A 23,877-nucleotide genomic window follows, 5' to 3' on the forward strand; every position below is an offset into this window, starting at 1 on the left:
AATGTTGTGGTCATTGTCCAGTATATTGGGCCAACACCAAATCCACTCAGTAAAACTGACATTTTGTCAAACAAGTATTAAGGTAACAAGCTGATTAATGTTGTATTTTTTCTAGTGTGTAAAGTGTTATTTTGGTAAATAGCTCATTTTTAAAGGAAGCTCTTCAGATGTACTTTAAGATTTGTCAAAACTCAAATCATAGATCTCTTTACAAAAATAATGCATACAGAGCACCCAGTGGCTGAATGTAGAAATGCATAAAACTGTTAAGACCTGTGCATCCTTTCACAATGTTGCCTCACCACAAAAGACAGTGATACCGTAATAAGCAGAATCCGACATGCTCAGATGAAATGAATGCCCAGTAAAAGCAGTATGATTTTACACAGTGGCCAAATGCTAATCAACATAACATAAAGGTAGGAAAAACATCACAAAATTCTCTCTGTAATACTAATAAATATGTAATGACTAACAAAAAACAAAAAAGTGATTGTCTATCACAGTTTTCCTGTATGAATTGTTAATGTAATATTGCAGTTTTTACACGTTGTTAAAGATCTTTTTTTTTTTTCTTCACATCTGGAAATCAGTGCTCTGTGTATGTCCTAACCCCAGATCATATCGTGTCACATTAGAAACACTGCAGAGTCTGTGGCGGAATGAGTGCCATCTGTAGAGATGATTAACAGAGATCAAGAGTCAATTATAGTGCATTCTAGTTAAAATTGCTACCCTGTTCTGAACAGCTGAAAATAGGAAAGGAGAGGGTTAAGATCAGAAAGGCAGTGTGAAAGTTATTGCTCTCTAGAGAAAAAGGGTCCTTCATATTCACAGCCCAGAGTGATTGACATCCATGGACTGGATTGTGCAAATAGTGATGTGAGGGATGAGGGCATACAGCACTCATACAGGTCTTTGAAGATTGGAAAGTTGTAAGTTAAATTCAAGTTTGTTTTCAGTTGTCATCTTTTTGGTGGAATTTCCATCCACTTGATCCACTTATGTCTGCCGAAATGTCAAGGCCCTAATACATAAGGAATAAGGGGCTGGGTGAAGGGAATTTGGGAAGAGGTTGGGTTTATTGTGAGGTCCTAGTTTCTGATTGTTGTTTCTGGTTGATTGTTCGAAAGCAGTCCAGCTTTTATTGGACATCATTATTGCAGCGACAAAAAAATGATTAATAGGACGGCAAATCTGCCCAATTCTTTTTCTTGCAAAATAGAATATTTATGTATACATCTTCACCTTGAAAAGTAGTAGCCATTATTTTCTTTTAAAATCCTTCATATGATCTCTTTACATTTCTATAAGTTCTCATCAGAAGGATGCAATACCTTCTTTACATATGAACAAAATCCAGACAAGGCTTCTATATTATCAACAAACCCGAATCGACTCCCGGTTTTACCCAATATTCTTTTACAAGTCTCAACTTTACAAATTCTGTACACAAGAAACTATCAAATAAAATAAAAACACATAGACAAGGTATAGTCAGCCGCAGTGGACTGCTGTATATTTAAATTAGGACTAACTTATTTTAACAGAACAAGAAGTAATACTGGAATCCGCTCTGCACTAGAAGAATATCTACAATAGCTTCACTAAATCCACAGTTCCCTCCCCCATCCAGCTTCTTCAACTTCACAATTTCATCATGTGAAAAAAAAAAAAAACAAACAAACAAAAAGATTTTTTCAAAGTTAAAACAAATTAACTTACCCATTTTTTTTTTAAGATTGACAGCTTAAAATTGTTCCTAGATTTTTTTTTTTTAAAGTCTGTACATTTCTGGTCAGTCAGTTCAGTTCAGGAGACAGGAGGAAGCCCCGCTCAGGTTGTGGCTTGGGGGCGCGTTTCATTTATATATACATTCTTCAGACTGTATCGGTGAACAGGATGGGATAAGTGCTGGACATTCCTAGTATTGTTGGCGGTAACTGTAAGTTTCTGGCAGATGACTCCTCACCCCCCAGCCTGAAATGAGGTTGGGGGAGCTCTGGAGTATGTGGTTGCCATGACGATGACATAGTAGACACCACCACTGTCATCTTGTCAGACGCTGCGGTTGTCTTATTTTCTTGGTCCTCCACTGACTCTGTTTGTTGCAGTGGGACCACAGGCAGTCACTTGGGCATGGCCATGGCAGAGTTGGGGTCGGGGTTGAAGAGTTCTTTGTAGAGCGGAGGGAAGAGGACGTTGACTGTTTCTGGGTGGAGCTGCTGGAAGGCCTGAAGCTCCTCGGTGTGGAGCGTACACAGGGCTGACAACGTTGGGATACGGCTGATCAGCTGCCAGACGAGAGGGGAAAAAAAACAGTCAAGGACAAAGAAATTTAGACTGATGAACAGAGAAGGAAAATATTAGATGTTTTTGAAGAGTTGAGCTTCTGATATTTCATTTCTCAACCTCTCCTTGAAACCAGAAGCTGCTGTCTGCGTTTGACTTGTCTAAGGATTCATGTAAGAGGACAGTGCCTCAGAGGCTGCCTTGGCATGACTCATCTCACTACAAAGCCTTGGCCTACCTTAGCCAATGCATCTTCGTCCATGTGGTTCTTCTGCATAATGTGCTGCAGAGCAAAGTAGATCTTCTCCTGGAGCTTCTGGACTTTCCGGGGCTCCATTAGCCACGGCCGATCTGAGAAGGAAAAATAAAAGAGAAGTGTTTATTTTTGAATGCTAACAGTTTTGAGTTGACATATGTTGATTGGAGAGCTGTGGCTCAGAGGCTCTGATGTGCATGGACTTAATTACTTGCACTGTGTTGATTTTGATATTGCCAGAGCTAAATTAACACTGATGATGAGGCTGCGTAAAACAGACAAATGTAAACAGAGTGACTATCTTGTTTTGCTTACTACTAAGTGCAAGCATTGCTTCTTTTATTATAGTAAAATTAGGGGATGTTCACCGACCTGTGGAAATTAGTACAGCTGCCGAGAACAGAGCGATCTCCTCCTCTGTCAGCTGCAGTGAACACAAACTCTTGGCAAAGTCAAACACTGCACTCACTAAGTCATCACAACCTTGGAGGGAAACAGAGAAGAGGACAGGGAAGGGCAGAAAAAAAAGAGAGATTTTCATTATACTTATTCTGGTCATGTATGCACAGAGGAGCAAAAATACCTCACAGGGTAGAGGATTTTTTCATTTGAGTTTTTGCATTTTTCCCCCTTTTCTTTCAATTTCGATTGGCCTTTTTTCCTAATTTATACCAAGATGAAATGCATAGGTAGTAATGTCTTACCTAGAGCTTTGAACATCTGCATGCCTCCGTACTTCCCTTCAAAGAGCACAGTGTTGTTGAGAGGGTTGAATGCCCTGCACATCCTTACCAAGACTACCTCCAAACAACCTGGAGGAACCATGGAGAGAGATTGGTTTGAGCCTGACAAGTGATTTTGAGGCTGATATATTGAGAAACAGGCAAACAGAAGAATATGAAGCCACATAACTTTTTCTTCCCTGAGCTACATTGTCTGACCTGTGTCAAGACAGACAGGCAGGCCCTGGTCACCCTGGATTCACAGTCCATTTGACTCACCTGACTTGAGCAGGAGGATCTGGTCATTCTGGCACAGTTCCATGAACCCTGAGATGCGCTTGGCGAACTCCACCACGTACTGGATTGCATGGGTGATCTGAATGGCACACTGCTGCCACAGCACGTCCCGGGGCTGGAACCAAACACATTCAGTTTAGGGTCATATGCGCTTACGCTGCATCTGTGTATTCATGTGACTAAATGAAATGAAATATCTTGCTGTTCTTCTCTCATAAATGTATTCTACAATTGTTATTGCTATGACTACAACTGCCTGTGTTTAAGAGAGGGTGGGGAAGGGATAAGGTGAACTGAATTTTAATTTCCACTGGTGAGAGAGCCATTTTCTCATTCCCAAGTATGTCCACAAATTGCATTTGTCTGTTCCATCATTTCTCATTGTACAAGTCCTGATTAAAAATCATCTCAGAGCATTGCACGTTAATGGCCAATAATGTACTAAACACAGAAGTATAATGTAAGTAATAATGAATACAGCAGGAGTAGCTGAAAACTACACAGGACATCTAAAATCTAATGTTTTCACATCTAACACATGAGGATGGTGTCACAACATGAATCTCACCTTGCTCTGGTACATCTTGACCTCTTCATAGGAGTGTGTCTGCCAGGCTAGCTGCTGCAGCTCCTCTGTTGTGTACTGACATGTCTCCAGGTGGGACTTGATGATATTCTGAGCAATACGGTCTGGAGGAGGGGATTGTTTGTTTTTATTCATTTGTTCCTTGTCATACAGTATGTTCATGCATTTATTACTTCATTTATATATTTGATACAGTGGTGTTTGGTATGTGTAAATGTACATCAAGCAGGGCTGCAGTGTACCAAAAAAGGTACATGTGTTCTGCACATAATACTGTAGATACTATGGTTCCTATGTGTTAAAAACTATTTTGAAAAAGAGAAAAAAGCAACTTAAGGGTTTTTTTCTTTGCAACGCATGTACTGCTTAAGTTGACATTTCCTCGGATTTGTGTTAAGTTCTTAATTGTAAATTGTGCTAACAGCCTGAGCTGTACATACAGTAATATGACACCTTGTCAGCTAGCTGTGTAAGCCTGTCTGATCTGTTCTGCACTCAGATTAGCACTCTGACTCACACTTTCTACCAGGACAACTTTGTGGATAACTGTTGTTTTATGCAGATTTTGAATGATGAACCAGTATTCTGCCTCTGTCTTTCAAATGGAACAAAATGTGATGCGGTCTTTACCCAGCTCTCCCATGCTGACGTTACTGGGTCCCAGCTGACTGTCCTGGTAGCCTCCGTAGCTGAACAGGTTGGGTACTGGCGTCAAGTCATACACTGGCTCCTGCTTAATGTGCTTCATGCCCGACATGTCTAAACCCGACTGGTCTGGAGACGGCTGGGTGGAATCCATCCCGTAGTATCCTCCTGGGACCCCAGCTCCGTTACCATGGCCACCCTTGGGCAGCTCAATGACGTGACCATTGGCGTAGGTGCCCCCAATCTCATGGTTAAGGGTGGACAGTCCGTTGGTTAAGCTGGATGAGTAAACACGTGCTAGAGCTTCTGCTTCACCTGTCTGCTGCTGCCGCTGCTCCTGCAGTCGCGCCTGGTGCTTCTGGACCTCTGCATACAGACTGTCACGCTGCTTCTTGGACATGCGGCCAAACTTTACCGCTGGCAAAATAATGGAGAGACAACATTTTTAAAACAACATAAAATTACCATCGTCCTTTAGCTCCTCCATGTAGCATAAAGCAGTTAAAAGTAGTATCATTAAGCATTTAAAATCTTCTTTTTGGAGAATATTCCACAAAGCTTTAGTATAAAAATCAGCATTTTGAAGTCAGAAAAACAGTGCATGTGATCCTATAGCTCTCCCATATGTACAGTTATGCATACTTATAGGATCTGCATGTATCTGTGTGTACAATCATGCACCAAACATGATAAAACATGATGATCATTTCTCTTTACAGATATAGATATACAGTAGGTATTGATATTCTGGGCCTCACCATCTCTGGACATTCCTAGGGCGAGACATTTCTGCAGGCGGCAGTGTTGGCAGCGGTTGCGGTTTGTTCTGTCGATGAGGCAGTTCCTCTGGCGGGGGCAGGAGTAGGATGCATTGTTCTGCTGACTCCGTCTGAAGAAACCCTGGTTACACGTCAACAGAGAGCGTGAATACAGACTTACAGGTATCTGTAGAGCACAGAATGTGCATGAGTGCACAATTTCTGAGCAAAAACAAACCAAACAAGCGTTCATATTAGATTAAGATGAAACAATTTATGAAGTCTCACCTTACATCCCTCGCATGTTATGACTCCATAGTGGATACCTGATGATTTGTCTCCGCAGATTTTGCATGGTATAACTTCGATTTGGGCTGCAAGCAAAAACAGAGGAAAGAAAAAAATGTGTGTTACAAAAGTGAGGTGAAGGAAAACACATTCGACAGGACACAAACTTTTGTTTTCCAGTGTAGAACCCCTGATTCAGTCACCTCACTTTAACTGATTTTTAGATCTCAGTTGGTGGGCTAATTTGAGGTTAAAAAAAACAGCACGTAACCTGGTTGGCTGTAGGACCTGATTGAGGTTACAGTGTGTGTGTGTGTGCGCACGCACGGTATGTGTGCGATTTAAGAGAACAACTTCACAAGGGCACCGTGACATCTGGACATTCAGTATGTCTTTGTAGGAGTTTTTCTAATGACTGGGACGTCGAGGACTGCATACGTGCACACACATATACACATAAGTGACAAGACAGCATTAATTGTGTGTGTGGGGGTTCCTGAAGGAGAGACCCCTGCAGGTTCGAAAGGTTGCCCATAATGAGAAAACAGGTTATATCACTGAAGGACCACACTTTCTCTTTGACTCGCACTTTCTCTCTCTCTCTCTCTCACACACACACACACACACATACACTGCAACCTTTCCAAGTGATGCTTTTTTGTTAATCCACAAATTTACTAATTTAACTACTTTGCATTCACTTCAAAATGTTACTCACTGTGTATAGGCAGCTCCATGAAGAGTCACAACCAAAGGCACAGAATATGAGCAACAGAAACTATTTCAGTGTAACACACAGAAGCACCTGTCGCTGGTGTCTTTGAACATATTATCCATAGTGTATGAAAAGAGAAAGCCGCAGTTCCTGATAAGAGATATGGGATCGATGTAGAGGTAGGCAGGTATGTCTGCTGAGACGGCACACTCCATAAAGAGATTAGACCGCCTATCTAATCCTAAATTATTTCCCGACGAGCTGGTTCTGCTGAGCAGTGGCTTAGCCACAGCTGAAATAGCCATTCAACATTAATCTCCTTGCATAGTCCCACATGTAGGAAGTTCTGCAAGTTTTATTAACTTTCCAAGAAGTTCGTCAATAGACAAAGTCAACATCCTGAATGGAAAATAGAAGTTTATCAGTTGTTTATTACACATTTGCATGAATTTTGCCTAATTGATCCCCCTAACAAACTATATATGACTTGCACTGTGCAACTGCAGTTTGTGCTTCATAGTTGTGTATTTGCAGAGAGCGCTCGGGCCTGAGTTATGTTTGCGTGTGTGTTCCTGTATGCATGTCTGAATATTTCTTGAGTGTATGTGTGTGCACACTGAAGTGTATTTGAATCTGGTTATTTCTTGTGCATTTGTGCAACTGTATAAGTATGTGCAGATAATATGAGTTATCTATAAGCGTGTATATGTATATACAGTATATATATATATATATATATATATATATATATATATATATATATATACATATATGTTCCTAAACTCAATGTCTTTGGAGGAATGAGTGTGCAGTATATATAATTGGATAATCCCATATGAGGATCAATGGAGACAGTTCTGTCTGTGTAAGCAGCAGGTACAGACAGTGACTGCTATCCATACACTGAATACCCTACCTGCACCTTGGGGAGTTTAACTGCTTCATGCTAGAAATATCTTTAAATATCTGCTATAACACACACAGATACTCGCAGCTGGTCTGCCAATGCCAGCTGATTCATGTGAGCTGTGCTGTATTCTCATTACATAGACATGACGTAAACCTTTTTCAGAGACACTGCTGGACAGCACAAGTTATCCATACTGGAGAGGAGAAGTGAGAATATAGATATAATGATGGAACTGTTACAGAAGCAATGAATTTTATGGAGCCACAAAGTAACTCCCTCACATAGCCATTCATTTGTTCTTCCTTTCATTAATTCACTTGCCTATTTGCCTCCTAGTGGCCAACAGGAGGCATGAAAATGTCTACAGACTATAACCTCACTACCAGTCTATGCAGTTGGACTATGTACTGTGTGACTATGCCTATGATTTCATGCAGCGTTATCTTTATGGTTGTCGTTCAAGATGTGAATGATCCCTTTATTTGTCTCTTGTCATGTGATAATTTACATATAGTCCCTCAAACCCAACAATAGATCATTGTGTCCCATCACAGTTGATTGTCTGTGAATGAATGACCTATGGTTGGGGTGCCGTTATGACACACACTCTTTGACTGCACGCTAAAGGTAGCATAGCTCACGCTGCGACTTCTGGTGCAGCTCAAGACATGACCCATTTCCACCGATTCCTACCCAACTAGCTCCAAACTGGGTCAGAGCAGAGTACTGGACTGGGACGACACACACAGACAACACATACAGTACACAGAGCTGTCAATGAACGTGGTCTGCAACATGCTATTTATAGTCTGTAAAACAGGTCAGTTGTGGCCGGGACGCGGCTGTTATCAACAGACCCCATATGAGCAGTAAACAGAAGACAGGACAACAGTGCATCAGCAATGAGTCTTATCTGTTTCATTCTTTGCTCTTCGCAATCCTCTTACTTTTTGCTGTTGTAACTGTTTATCACGTACTTTATGTTCAGCCCACACTTGCCTCTGTGATGTGGATATACATACTTATTATTTCTGTAGATTTTTAGAAAAGGTTCTTTGCAGTTTTTCTACCTCAGAGGAGTGAGTGTTTACTGTTTCTCTCCAGTGATTACAGTGTATCTTCTCAGCATTTCTTTTTACCCCATGGGAGATTGTACTCTTCTTTGTATCGCATAATTATGCCCAAAGGAGCATGGGCGTGTGGGCATGTGCATTGTTTTAGTGTGCGTTTGTGTTTCAGAGAGGGTTTGAGCGAGTGTTTCAAAAATAAAGAAATTTACGTATGTGTACATGTCTATGTGTGTGTGTGTGTGTGTGTGAATGTGTGTGTGTGTGTGTGGGTGTGTGCATTGTTGAGTGTGTGTGTGTGTATGCTCATTGCCAGCGGGGACTGTCAGGTAGGATATAGGGAGACAGTCATGACAGCATTGCCGTTGCCAGGGTGACCACCCACTCTCTGCACTCTCGTCTGGCTGTCACAGCGATGATGTGCTAGGCTGTCACACTCTTAAAGGAAGTGATGTCATCGGTGTATCATCGCTGTTTGTCCTGTCGTGCTCTCTCACCAGCGAAGGCTTTGTGTACCAAAGGACTCCCACTACCTCATCCAGTCAACAATACACATTTGCAGCTGCCTTGTTACATTTCAGCGGCAGTGGTGGATTATGGTAGAATTAAGACGTTTTATGTGCTGGGTGTATAGAGGAATCTGTGTTCTTATTGTTTTTCGAAGTTAGGACGTATGATGATGCATTTTGGGTATTTAATTTCATGGTTTTACATTGCAGAAGCAAACTTATAGTTTAAAAGCTTCGGTGAAAGTGAATTTCTAAAATAGAGTAAAACTTCAGAGCAGATGCAGATATTCCCCTAATCTCTCTTGATAGGCATCCATTTCCAAATAAAACCTTAGGAAAAAAAAAAAAGTAATTTCTCTTTTATTGGGAGACTATTTTGCTCCTAGCTACATGCCTTTCACAGAGGTGGGCGGGACTTCTCTCCAACCTGAGGTGACCCAGTCCGAGCTGAGTGACTGACAGCGTCCTTAGCCAGCGGGAGAGTGAGCGTTATCCTGAGGTTGTTATGTAAGAGCGGGAGTGCAACGCTGGCGATTCCTCAGCTAAGAGGAGGATCAGGCCCGCACACAATCTCATGAGAGAGAAAAAGATAGATAGATCTCAGGAAGAACAAGGCGAAGATAGCTGTTGTAGTGCGCTCTACAGTGAGCGTTTGCACACGTGCACGTGTGTGTGGCTGGTTGTGGCCATGAGGGCTGTATTGCGCTGGCACGTGTGTTATGATAATTGATTTTTAATGAAGTGAGGATCTCCTGTGTATTTCCTGGGCTGGCCCTCTCTCTAAATAGAGTCCTAATTATCTACATTGCACTGCAGAAAAAAAAAAGCAGCAGCCTAGCACCGATATCTTAGCAATACTTCATCTAAAGCATATAAGTAGCTCACACTCAGGGTTATGAGTACCTTTAGGAGTAGGAACAAACATGCGCACACACACACACACACACAGTGACATGACTGTTTCAAAGGGCAGTTTCCATATACTGATAATGTAACAGCAAATTAAGTCCACTAGGTGTTGCTATACATGTTTAGTTTCTATGTGTGTGCTTCTGTGTGCCGCCGATGTATGTGTGTTTCCAAAAGAGGCAGACTGGACATGCATGTTTCATTTATTCAGCCTGCAGGATTGATCTACAACAGAAAGAAAAGACCCAAAGCAACACACACACACACACACATACACTGACAGAAAATATCATGCAGTAACAATAACATGGCTACAGTTGAGGTTGGTGCTGTAGAGTCACAGCTTATGGAACATTTGAAATCACTTTCTATCATAACTTTTGCCAATGTAAGGCACTTCAGAAATGCAAACACAACTCCTACTGTATTCCCATGGGTTGATTTGTTGGGGATGGATGTGGGTGGTATCTCCACTTCATTAAAAATATGCATAGCTTCTTCTCGGTTAACTAGATATCTTCTGGGAAAATGAAGGAGATCAGCACTTTACCCCCCACCCTCCTTGTTAAATTTGAACAACGCTGGCGCCGGTCTTAGATGTCTATACACTGTGAATTATGCTATCACTGTTCGCCATTCACTCCACTTCAGACTTTTTCATTTGTCTCTGAGTGTTCCTCCGCGCTGTAAGTGGCTGTGTGACTCAGAAATCATTTCAGTTTCTGTATTTCATGATCTATTTCCATCTCTCAGCGTAACTCTGTCTTCCTTGTCTCATAGAGCTTTAGCAGAGGAACAAGAGTTTTTTTTTTTTTCTTCTTCCCCCTGCCAATGATGAAAAACACTGAGAAAACTTTTGGTGATGTGATAGCTGGGTGGATTAACACACACAGCTGGGAATAGCGTACAGCGGTGCTGCTTGGGTTATCTCCCCTGTGTCTCCTGTCATGTTTTCACATCATACTGTCCCATTAAAATCAATGAAACGTTGCCACTGCATATGGATTCAAACGGACTTGTGCTATGTGCTGTCTTACTTTTCTCTGTTTCCTTTCTGTTTGTACTGTCTGAAACATCTAAAAAACACATTGAAGAGTGGTGGACTATCTGCTCTCCTTAAAATAAATAAAGTGCATTTCAGTCACTTTTATCTACCTTCTATACTGTACGTCTTCTTCACTTCTCTTTACCGTAGTTCCCATTGTCATCACTACAACTGACCGCTGTGCATCTAGAACTGTATAAGGTTTGCAATTTTTTAATTCTAGTGCCAATACTGTACCAATACCAATTTTTTTCAATACCTTAATTTGAGGAATATAAATGTTTTTTTTTTACAAATCCCTTTTTTCATTTAACAAAAGAGGCCAAACTTCTCACATGTTAAATGTTAACTAATCATAAGCAGCCATATGCAAACATTTCCTTTATAAAATTCAGTCTAAAATGGTAAAAACTATCATTTAAAACAGTTAATATCTGACAATACTAATATTCTGATGTTGCATTCGATGCCAACTTTCGCTACCTGACAAATTTAGTTTGCACAAAACAATATTGAGATTTGATATCTGGCCTAAATGTATGTGCATTACATTGGATTTGCTGCTTAAAAATTCTTATACTTTGTTTGAAATGTTCTGATTGATATTGTCACCGCTGTCCAATCAGTTGCTTTTCTTCTGTGAATTTAGTAGCAGCTTAAACAGCAATAATGGACTGAAAGCCAGCGGTTATCATCCCTGACTAAAACGTCCACGTCTGATCTTATCGCTAAACATGACACTGACATACTAATATGACCCCTCCTCAGAAATATAACATGATACAGTCCTGTTCCGGTTGTGTCTTTGTTTGTTTGTACAGTCTGCTGTGCTGTGTGTAATAGTAATAATCATAATGCCATACAGCGGGCCTATCTCCCCTCCCCCATCTCCATCCCTCACCGCCAAGCATGTCTTTGTCCACTCTGTAATATAGATAGTCACACTGTTGCTGCATGAGCATACATGTTACTACCCCCAACCTCTGCTTTTCCCATCAGTCTATCATCATCGACCCCCCTCCCACACTTTACCAACGCTACTGTCCTCTCTCTGACACACACACACACACACACATACAAACAGTCAGAAAAACAGTCTATCTTGCCCTCCCCCCATGCTGTATGTCAGAGGGCATGAGCTTGTCCAGCTTGCCATGCGGCCCCAAAGCACTCTGGGTAATTGCTCACATAGCAGGTCTGGGATCAGCTGCGGTTTGCTCATAGAATATTGTGCTGCGGCATGATTGGACACCATGGAGAGGGAACAGAAGGGGGCCGCTGGCTGTCATCCAGTGCATCGATTCACATGCACAGGCACACACACACACACACATGCGACACGTTCAGACATGCTTGAATGCATACATTACTGCAAACTGCTTTTTGAAAAAGCAGACTTTACAGTATGATTTCTATGCCTTGCCCCCTCTCCCCCTGACACACACACACACACACACACACACACACAGTCTCCCACCCAGTGCAGCATGTGTCCTCAGATGGATAAGAGGAGAAGGAGGCGTGGGAAAAAATCCACAGGGTAAACCCAAACCCTGCCTGAACACATATACACACACACACACACACACACACACACACACATAGAGTCTGCCCATCTGCCTCCTCAGATCTGCCTCTCATGGTCACTGTACACACACACGTACACACAGGCATACACTCACACTCAAACCCCCTGGGTGACCTGTAGGACCCTGACGGCCTTTGACCTTTCTTTAAGGACTGAGAGAGTGCATCAGAGTGGAAGGAAAGAGCCCAAGTGTGAGAGGTCTGCATCTGGTCATTACCATCCTGAAATCAGCCATGAGAATGCACACACACACTGAAGTGCTGAAACAAACAGACACACACACACACACACAGCTCTCTCTTATACGTCTCTTTCCCACTGTCATGCCTTTACTCTCACGTTAACAGAGATGCATGTGTGCACTCTCAGCTGTTAAAACACACACTGTGACGTTCATATTTTGTTTGGGTGAAGGACATCGATGCACAGAAGAATATGTTTACATACACACATACACTCTGAGATCCTGTTGTTTCCTTCCCGAGGTGAGAAAATAACGTTTTGTTGGCGTCGGCCATGTCCACATCCTCCCTTAACCTTACGCTCCTCCTCCTATGGTGTTTCACTTGAGCTTAATTGTAGATGACAGTGTGTGTTTGTGTGTGTGCGTGTGTGTGTGTGTGTCTTTGAGGGGGAAGGGAGAGGAAAGGTGGCTACCCCAGTGAGGCATAAAGAGAGTAGAGAGAGAAATAGAAAGAGAGGGACATCCATGGAGAGACAGAAAATTGCTTTCAGTTCTTACATAAGGTGTGGAGAAATTTGCCCTCAGTTTTGTTAAGAGTCACATCCTTAATAGTGATAGTCGCTGGCCAGTCAGATAAAATCAGGAAACAGGAACATCAACATAAGTGAGGCTGAATGGACTTTAAAGCATTAATGAAGAGAGCAGCACTTAGTGTGAATAGCTGGCAGAATTAAATCACTGAGAGAGGGATGGAAACAGCTTCTGTGCGAACGCTTGTTTCAAACTCACTAACAAAACACTGATTGCCTTTAAATCTGATGGGAAGTTGCTGAAATTATTTATGATAAACAGTACATGTCTGGATAGATTTGTGTGTGCAGGCGTGAAAAGTGCAGTTTTGGGGAGCGATGGAAAGAAACTAAGTACATTTACTCAAGTCCTTTACTTATGTGCAATTTTGAGGTACTTTACTAAAGTAGTTCCACTTTGTGCTACTTATACTTCTACTCTACTACATTTCAGTCAAGTTTTGTACTTGACTATTATTTCATTATTATTTCTATCGACTCCACTACATTTATATGAAAGCTACAGTTACTAGTAAAGGTTACTTTGAAGATAAACATTTTATACACAAAACAAAAGATTAAACTTCCCAACAGTATATAAAACAGTTAAAATTAGTGCCAATTAATAATTTTCCAATTATATAATATATATATTATATACGTCTGACAGGGGCCAGTCTGCATAATGAGTGACTTTATTTTTGACCTGAAGTACATTTTGCTGATAATACTTCTGTACTTTTACTTACTTACTTTTTTTTAACTGATAATTTTGCATGTTACAGCCAAATAACTGCTTGTAACTTACCTTACTGCCAGCCATTTAAGCAAGCAAAACAAAGTCTTTATGTTGTAATGCTAATTTCTTACTCTTTCAGAAGTAAATGTTACAGTGATACACCCGTCCTTTAATTGTAATGGAGTATTTTTACACTATGGTACTACTACTTGAGTTCTTCCACCACTGGTTGTGGGTTTATGTATTACTTTGAGTGAACGAAGGCGCCTGCTCGAGAGTGAACGCAAACATATGAACGTGTTCCCGTTCGAGCTGATGTACGTTTCAAACGGTTCAAATGTATTTGTGTCTGTCTGTTTAAGCGAGTGTGTGAGCATGCATGCATGTGAGTGAGTATATGTGTGTGTCCTCTCCCAGGGATGGCCGCTAATAGCTCGCCTCGGGCAACAATTTAACTCAGCCTAACAAGGTTCTCCCCAAAGTGGCCCCAGGGGCATCTCTCACAGAGGCAAATTGATCACAAAGACTACCATACAGCTCGGCTCAGCCCAGCCAGCTCTGCTCTTCACCTGCTCTCTCTCTCTCTCTCTCTCTCTCTCTCTCTCTCTCTCTAGTGGAATGATTTAACAGAATGCGTTATGAACATTAAATCTGAGTCGAGACAGCAAAAGCAGCAGACGCCTTGGTTTCATAATTGCATTCTCTTTGTGAGTGACAGGAGACCTCATGTCAACAGCCGCCGCTTTACGACACACACGAGTCAGCACACACTCACGGGTTTAAAGAGGTAACTCAAGTTTGGACACAGAGTGAAAGAGAGAGAGGGGTGTGGAGAGAAAGAAACATAGACCTAATAAGAGTCTCTTCAATGGGATTACAAGTACTAAAACAGGCTAATCTTTGTCATTAAGAAAAGATGCAGAAGGCTAAGTCATATTATAGGCTTATTGTTGCTAGTACGTGCTATGCACCTGCCAACACTGAACACCATCACAGAGAAAAAGCATTTAGCAACATGCTCTCAGATGTCATGTAGCTGATATACATGAAGTATCTGTTTTGTACATGTATTTTAAGACAAATGCTGCAAGACGAGTTACAGCCTACTTTTAAGTGACAGTGTTTGTTTGTTTTTTAGATAATTCAAATTTGCAGATGCATGATTTTCACTATGTATTAGTATAAAGTAGAGGCTGGAATATTACACCGACACACACCTACAGTATATGGACTAATCTGCTTTGAGTGTTAGCTAAAGTCTACTTGGTGGTTTGCGAGTATGGACTTTGGATACTACTATTACGGGGCCCGGCGTTATTCATTTCTAAGGGCAGCTACAGTATGCGAGTGTAATCTGAAGACAGGATAGTTGTGTGATCTCCTACTGTGTGTGTGTGTGTGTGTGTGTGTGTGTGTGTGTGTGTGTGTGTGTGTACAGATGTGTCACCGCAATTTACTGTTTTATCCTCTTTTCTGTTCTCCCTTACTTTTGCACATAGGCACACAGTCTCTCTGCTCAAGCACTCGTTCACACACATGCACGATTGCACTATTATATAACTCTTAAGTCTCTCCTTTACTTGCTCTCTTTTCTTATCTCACTCACTCATTCTTTCACTCACATTCTTCCCTCTCTCCTTTTTCTGTTTATCTCCTTCTCTTAACCACTCCACTTTAACTTGAATTTGCCATTTATTCACCTCGCAGATTCTCAAATCAGTTCTCCACCCTCAAATAGATACAAAAAAAAAGTCCAGAAAAGGAAATGATCTCGCTCCTAAAGCAACCGAAATGAAGGAGAAAACAATATTCTTAGAAATAAAAACCTAATATAAATAAATGTCCTATCATGTTTTTGTTTTGTTTTGCTTCTGATAGAATCTGATTAACTGTCCAAACTGCTATTATCTCCTGCATTAATTCAATAGCAGCTCTTCTACTTGACAAGTGCTCTTGAAACCAGAGTTGACAAGAGCAGGTGAACATGATCTCTGACTTTGGACTATCAAACACTGCACTTAACATCTCTCTCCACAAAAATCTGCATCTGTGCCTGTGCATGTGAAGCATCTGTAGGTCTGGATATGAGCGTTGTATTATTTTTTTTTTTTGCTATCTCTGTTCATATGTTAGATTCTGTGTTTAATGAGCGCAGTCAGCCTCTTCCCCCGGTTTTTACTTCAATGTAAATCGGAGGAAAATGTGAATATTGAATATCATTGTACCTCCATTGAGACATGCTGCCTTCATGGATGAGTAAAACTGACAAAACAGAAGGAGCTGTCAGAGGACTCTATGACTTCAAGGCAGATTTAGAATTTAGGAGTGGTTCAGGCTGAAATCCCTCCCGGCTAAGATAAAGTGGAGACACAAACCGAAGCGTGCCGTATAGCCCACGCTTTGTGTGTATAAAGATTAAAAAAGAGAAAGAGAGAGAGAATTGACTGAGGAAAAAAACTGTTCGCTTCGACTCCCCCAGACAGCCGCAGAGGGATAAAACCAACATGGAGAGCACGCTGAGCACATGCTAAACAAACACGGGCTATGATAGCGGCTCAGTGCGACCACAGGACCGCCATCCAGGCCACACACACACACACACACACACACACACACACACACACACACAGCATGGCGGGATGTTTTTAGTTAGACGCCTTTAAAAAAGGTCAGGCAGACACACGGGGTGAAGAGAAGACTGCGGGTATCTGTCAGACAGGTGTACAGACTGTGGGAAGTGAGTCCTGAATGTAAGCTTGTGTGTGTGTGTGTGTGTGTGTGTGTGTGTGTGTGTGTGTGTGTGTGTGTGTGTGTGTTGCAACACCACTCTAGCGGTACCTCAGTCAGTCAGTAGGGCTGTGTTGAGGGATTAACAGTGTGGCCTGCATGGGCTTGGGGTAATCTCTCCTCTCTTCTTACATAACACTGGGCCATTAGTCAGCACAAACACACAATAAACAACACAATCAACAACACCAAGACCAACAACACATGCCCTTATAACGCTGCAAACCACAGATTCACTGGGGCAAGGTGCCCGCTATTGTGAGCAAAAACTAATGCTATGGTTACAATGGAAAAGGGTGATTTGGTGACAAAAGCTGAGAGCTAACCTGCTGTTTCTGACTGAGGATGGTGCTACTGGCTCCCAGTTAGGCTCCTTCATTACTCAGTATGAAGTATGTCAGTTCATATTCTGGTGTAGTTGTTCATTGTTGGTGCTTTTAGCCAACTTTTGGTTATGCAATATACTGTAGAGACTCCCTTTTCATGTTTTTCATCATCTATTTGGACAAAAATGTAACACTTTATACATCTTTAATATAAAATTAATACAAAAAAATACATTTTGGATCAAGCATTACAACAGCAAGACATACTGATAATAAATGAAGTTAAAAACAGTTAGAACTGCTGCCTGTAGAGCTCTTTCTGAAAGGTGACTGACTTTTAACGTTATAGTTAAAGTAATGCCATCTAAATTATGTGCCATAGATTTAGCTACGTACCTAAACAGACTGCTTCCGTTGGCTTTGACAAAAAATTGATCCCGGGATGCTTTAGAATCGGACAAATCAATGCTCACACAAGCCTCCAAAGCAAAGCAGGATGGGACTAATTCTATTGGCATGAGGCCGTCATGCGTAGTATTGGAGCTGTTTCTGCGTGTGTGTGTGTGTGTGTGTGTGTGTGTTGTCAGTAAAGCTCTCAGCGTTTGTGTGTGAGCACAGGCAAGGGAGTATATAGACTACTGTAGGTAAATAAAGTTTTCAACACGAGTGGTTGTCACCATCGCCTCGGATTCCAGGCTTATTTTGTCAGTAGCTCTTTTGACACAGCTTGTCATCACCTTACTAGTTTGTTGCTCTCCCTCTCTGTCATCCTATCCTTTCCCATGGTGAAGGAGTGTGGGAAATTGTGATTGACACATATCGCTAACCGAGGAGATCAAATGGCGCTGTGAGCTCCCTCCTCCTCCTCTCTTCCTCCCTCCATCTCTGAACTCTTTGACCTGTCTGAGCTGGCTACATCTATGTGGTGTAAAAGCTCTTCGGCTTACTAGTAATACAAAGCATACAGGCTAATGGGGACTAGTATAAGGGTCCCTGTGAAAATAGGAAACTATTGACATACAAAATACATATCTGCCTTATGTTTGTGGTGATATGGATGCATGTGTTTGTTGGTGTGTTAACACATTTGGTTGTCATCATCTCAGTAGAAGCATTGAGCTCATATTGATTAGGACTAAATGCAACATTTGGTGGGAGGGGGATAATGTTTTGATGCCTAAACTTCGTTTTCTGTTCGCAAAGTAGATTTTTTTCAGACTCATTTATGACATTCAGTTGCCGTGATTAATATTATTGATCAACTGAAGTAAATTATCAAACTAGATTCATGCCATGTCATAATTTTGTAATATTTTTGTTCTGTTTTGCCCATTTGTGGCTGTTTATTTTGACGGGCTATTTACTGACAGTAAAAAATTTGCCGTCGCTAAAACTTTTTACCACTACAAAGATTTATTTTATTATGTAACTTCTTTGTTGGGTTTTTTGAAGAACACTATTCATGGCAATGTATCATCATGTTACTGTTGAAAATACAGAAATAATTATCCTGTTTACAACATCCTTCACAGCCATATTGGAAAAAAAGCAACAACACAATGCTCCATTTTCTGAGATGCAGAAAAGGACCTGATGATATTATTCTGTCAGTTATTTCTCTGGCTTTTCCTAGCCGGCTGATGGGGTGACATCATCTTCGGTCAGGGCTTCAGGAGTTGTGGCTATTGTTAAATGATAATTACCACAGCTCATGAGGGGCCTCTATTTTTTATAACCTTGTGGTTGTGAGCACATTTCTATGTAAGGGCAGCCGAGACTCCGTGCACACACACACACACACACACATACACACACAGGTTGAGAGTGGGGGCCGCGCGGCCCACACTGATTTAATTCTATCTGACAAAACCCTTTGGGGCGTGCAGAGGGAGAGAGGAAGATGGAGAGAGGGAGAAAGAGAGAGAGAGACATGGAGAAAGAGGGGTGAGAGAGACGCTTCAGGGGCCTCTTCTGCCAACCCCGGCTACAAAGTGGAAGCTGGAGCTTTCTGGATACCCCCCAAAGCCTCCCATGCACGAGAGTGGTCGCGAGGCCCATTAAAATGTGGATAAAATACAAGGTGCATGACAGAAGAGTTTGCCATGGTATAACATAGAGAGAGAGAGGGAGAGAGAGAGAGAGAGAGAGGTGGGGGGGAGTTTGGCCTTCTCATGTTTTTTCTTGCCCAAGGTTTGATGGCCTGAAGCTGAGGTAGCAGAAAGCTTTATATGACATTCAAATACAAAAACATTACAGAAAAACAGACATACAGACAGACAGACAGATAGATAGATAGATAGATAGATAGATAGATAGATAGATAGATAGATAGATAGATAGCCACATGTCAGAATATGTATTTCATGTATGAATTTGATGAAAATTAAGTCACTAACCCATCAAAACAGAATTGCTGGATACGATTATTATTATATATCCTTATAATGAATAAATCAGGTCAATAACAGAGTTTGCTAAATTATAATAATGAACAATCATTTATGTTTAGACATAATCAGAACTCAATATCTCTTCTATAAAACTAAACATCGACTAAACACAACATACAACATGGCCACAGTCCGGTTTGAAAAGTCAGTGAATGTGTGTCTTATTTATTTTTAAATGCAAGCTGCATATTGATTTTATATTATTCATTTAACACAAATTTATAGTGCTGCGCATTTAAATGGTTTGTGTCTGTCTGGATATTACATGTGGGACATTTTCTTGCAGTTTCTTCTCTCTTTTTCTTCCAACGTGCAACTAACATTCAGACATCCTTGTGAATTAGTTTGGTCGTTTCAAATGTCAAACAGGGACAGCGGAGGTTCACCCGGTTTAAAACAGATTCATTTATAAATTGGAGTTCAAGATCATCCATGTTGCGTCAGCGGTAATTGCACAACGTCAAGAACAGTAAATAAAACAAAAGCAAAAACACGAAGCTGGTAATAATTAAAGTGCACATATTTAAACATTAATGTTCCACTTATAAGCTGCAAATAATAATTCATGACAAACGAAAAAAACGCATAAATTAGACTTAAATTGAATTTACACATAACTGCAAGGAAAGGCTTAGTGAGAGTGGAATGAGCTATGTTAACCTCTGTGAGTGTATGTGTGTGTGTGTGTCTGTGCATGTGTGTGTGTGTGTGTGTGTGTGTGTGTTTGTGTGCTCAGGACGACATTGACGTTGAATTTCAACATCGCCGGCGCGGTGCAGAGCGTGAAGGAAATGGGTTAGTAGAGCGCGTGAAAAGTAGCCCTGAAACATTCAATAAAGTTTTATCTCCCAAAACCCAAAACAATATTGATAAAGTTTTATTTTTGCACACCATCTCATCTGGTGACAGCCTATCTGCAATTTAAATTGGCTTGTGGAGTGACGCTCAAATGGTTAAAGCCTTAATCAAAATATCATGCGCCACTTTTAATTTCACTGACTCCAGTGGCTTTACGCATGAATTTGCAGAACTGTAGGCTACTGTAGGCCCTATTCCACATACACACACAAGCACACTCAGACTCAAAACACACACACACACACACACACACACGCAGAGAGATCAAAATAAACTTTTCATATATTTATCCTATAGTTTAAGGTGGCAAATAAGGCAGCAAAAAATCCAACCATAAGCCTTCAGTCCGGCGGTGGTAAAGTGACAAAAACAGCTTTGCAGCTAAAAAGAAATCTCCCAGAATAAACTTTCAAGGCCAAATCTGGGATAAAATCTGGCGTGCTGTGTGTGTCTGCATGTGTGTGTGTGTGTTTAGCGGGATGAAGCTTGGGGAAAGTGCGGCGGTGTTGGGAGCAGTGGGATGGTCTTACCTCGCATGGTGTTGGCGTTGCTGGAGCTGGTGCTGAGGCTCGCTTCCCAAAGCAGCAGTCATGAAGAAACAAACATAAACACTTAAAAAAGGGGGGGCGTCGCTGGGGCAAGATCCTCGGTTAAAAATAACAACAACGAAAAGAGTGTTGATGATCTGCGTCGACGTCCACTGGCTGCCCTGAGTGGAGGCGTCTCTGCGCTAAAAGCATCCCAGACCTGGGCGCAGGGAGGCGGGCTGAGGTCGGTCGGTGCGTCGGTCGTTGCGCTCTGGTCGTGTGGTCGCTTTTCTCATGACATCTGCGCTCTCACCTCTATGGGAGGGTTTCACTGTTTTCTGACTGGGCTGAGGGAGGGAAGAGCGTATAGGAGAGGCTTTACCCGGCGGCCCGGATTGGACTGGAGCACTTTCCGCTCCTCCCACTCTCTCCTGCTCAGCCTCCAGCCTGGAGCCTACATACACACTCACACTCACACACAGCCTGAGCGCACTCTGCTGCTATAGTACACAGACAGCACAAAGTTTTTTAATGTCACCTTCCACATTTAATCAACCCCTTGCAATTTAGACTATTTTCATTCATGCACAAGAAAAAAAAGTCCATCTTTAATCTGCTGTCATTTCCAGGAATATATTCAAATCTAACATTCTGCCTAGTATGAAGAGATCATTCATCCCTCTTTGGTCCCAATATTTTAAAGACATTTCCTAGAATCATGTGGCAATATGGGTTTTTTTTCTAAAAAAAAAAAAAAAGGCAAAAATGATAACATTAATGAGAAAATGAAACTTGAATCAATTTATTTAAGCCAAACATCAGTGAATAGAAGTGAAATAGATAAGAGACGTTGATTAGTTTCAGAGAGAAAAGACTTTTAAAACAGGAATGTACTTGTTTTTATGAGTTCAGGTGATTTTATTCAGTGTGCATGAGGTGGTTCTCATGCTTAAGTGAAAAACTGATGATAAATTGTAAAAATGTTTCAAAATGCTGATGAAAGAGCACAACTACTAACCGTAAAGACTTCAGAGTGATACTGACAAACGATGATAAAGCACCGGAGATGAAAAGTCACTGTTGAGCACCACAGACTCTATAATACAAGTAAAAAATAGTAAAATTGGAAAAATAGATTTTTAAATTATATATCAGAGCATTAAAGATGCATGTATTTTACTACTTGTCAAAATGTCATTAAAATACTATTAAAAGTGATATTTACTTGGTGTAATACTTTACAGCATGTAAGTACAGCATGTCTGTGTTGTAACATGGTCAGTTTTAACATGAAAACTATGAACCATACAGTAAATATATGCCTGAATTATAAAACTGGATACTTTGTCACCACAATAATTGATTATCCTCTTTACAGCAACATGAGTCATTTAAAACAATCATAAAAACTCAACATTTGTCCTATAGAGGTTAATAGATCTTATGTCACAGAAAGAAGAGCAGCTCAGATGACACGACATGTCTCAGGTGTCTTCAGGATGACTTTCAGGGTGGGGTCCCTCTCTCCTTCCTCTGAGAAACGCTGAAATACTGACCTGGAAAATGAAAGAGCAGGTTCATGTTAGACCACTATACTGTACAATGAATGACCCAGTGTAGGCTGCATGTATGATCAAAACTTCAACCTATACTGTACTCATAAGTTCAAATCATGAAGATTGATAATTGTTTTTTTATAATGAATTTTAAAAGCTTATTTTAGATATATCTTTAAATATGACAGTGTTCCTAGTTTGGTTTGCTATAGTTTGGTGTGCAGTGCATGAACCAACAGTGGTTTATCAACTAACAATGCAGCCCAAGAGAGACAACATTGTGTTTTTTTAGCCTTTTTTGTTAGAATTTTCAAGCCTTCAAACATTTTATTATGTTTTTATTTGATAATTACAGTGTAGCAGCAGATTTAAAAAATTCTGCACACTGTGGTGACTATATGGATGAACCCTGACTGACTGATCCAAACAGGAAACCCCACCAGGTCATCCTTGACCCTGGACCGACTCCTGACGACCTCTGGTAATATGCTCTGTGAAATATCCACAAAATGTAAAAACTGATCATGTCATGAATGTGCAGAAATGAATGTTTGTCCTCTCAGTGCTGAAAAGAGACATTCCTGTCACACATGGTTAGCGTCACGGCCAGCGTTCAGCGTCTGTCATTAGAGTGGTTTTCTAGGAGATAACACTGTCGGAGCTTCTGTCAGTCTGAGCGAGGTAGGAGAGAGGCAGGTGTGGTTGAGAGGCACTTTCACCCCCGGTCTCTTAGCCTCTTTAGCTGTGGCCCAAGGAGGGAGAGAGAGACACACACACACACACAGAAACAGAGAGAGAAACTGCCCCGAGCACATCTCCACTGACCTACATTTTATCTGTCGCTTTTTTCCACTCTTCCTTTTTTTTCATCTTTTATTTCTCCTGTACCAACAGCTCCATAATTGTGATGTAATGACCAAAGCAAGCGTGATAAAATCCCAGACTGGTCAGGATGAAACTCTCTTGAAGACAGGCAGACAGAAGAAAGAGAAACAGAAAAGAAGAGACAGTGAAAGACAGACAGGGAGGGGGGTGAGATGAAGAAGAGGGGGGTAGTTAGCTCTTCAAAATACAATAAAGGTTCTATCCCATTTTGTCAAAGCAATAAAATGTCTCCTTATATGATCCGTGTGCTGCGTGGACTTCAATCCATCTGAGGGCTGGGGACTCCATTAAGAAGGATTACCCATCATTGCCAACTATTCACTGTTCTCCCAAAGCCACAGATATAGCAGAGAACAGACTTAAAACATGACCAAATATGTGCGTCGTCTGCTGAGCGAGGATGGAAATT

At 41.2% G+C, this 23,877-nt stretch overlaps 1 protein-coding gene across 1 annotated transcript; it reads right to left on the reverse strand.

Moving 5' to 3' along the window:
• Nucleotides 1–1,740: 1,740 nt before the first annotated feature.
• On the reverse strand, nucleotides 1,741–22,172 carry rorb (RAR-related orphan receptor B). The gene is made up of 10 exons (XM_044367520.1): nucleotides 21,031–22,172; nucleotides 5,845–5,930; nucleotides 5,557–5,698; nucleotides 4,784–5,215; nucleotides 4,136–4,257; nucleotides 3,550–3,682; nucleotides 3,253–3,360; nucleotides 2,921–3,031; nucleotides 2,531–2,643; nucleotides 1,741–2,294 (listed from the first exon to the last, which is right to left on the reverse strand). The coding sequence occupies exons 1-10, from the start codon at nucleotides 21,035–21,037 to the stop codon at nucleotides 2,130–2,132; spliced, it is 1,419 nt and encodes a 472-aa protein (XP_044223455.1). The 5' UTR covers nucleotides 21,038–22,172; the 3' UTR covers nucleotides 1,741–2,129.
• Between the last annotated feature and the right edge of the window lie 1,705 nt (nucleotides 22,173–23,877).

This window comes from Thunnus albacares, chromosome 2 (genome assembly GCF_914725855.1).
Source record: "Thunnus albacares chromosome 2, fThuAlb1.1, whole genome shotgun sequence".
Lineage (NCBI taxonomy): Eukaryota > Metazoa > Chordata > Actinopteri > Scombriformes > Scombridae > Thunnus > Thunnus albacares.

Bases quoted from the DNA above. Each gene is read 5' to 3' on its own strand.
- rorb (XM_044367520.1), bottom strand. The intron at 5,699-5,844 runs GTGAGACTTCAT...ACGTGTAACCAG, and splicing joins TAACATGCGAGGGATGTAAG to GGTTTCTTCAGACGGAGTCA. The intron at 4,258-4,783 runs GTAAAGACCGCA...CCCCTCCTCCAG, and splicing joins CGTCAGCATGGGAGAGCTGG to ACCGTATTGCTCAGAATATC.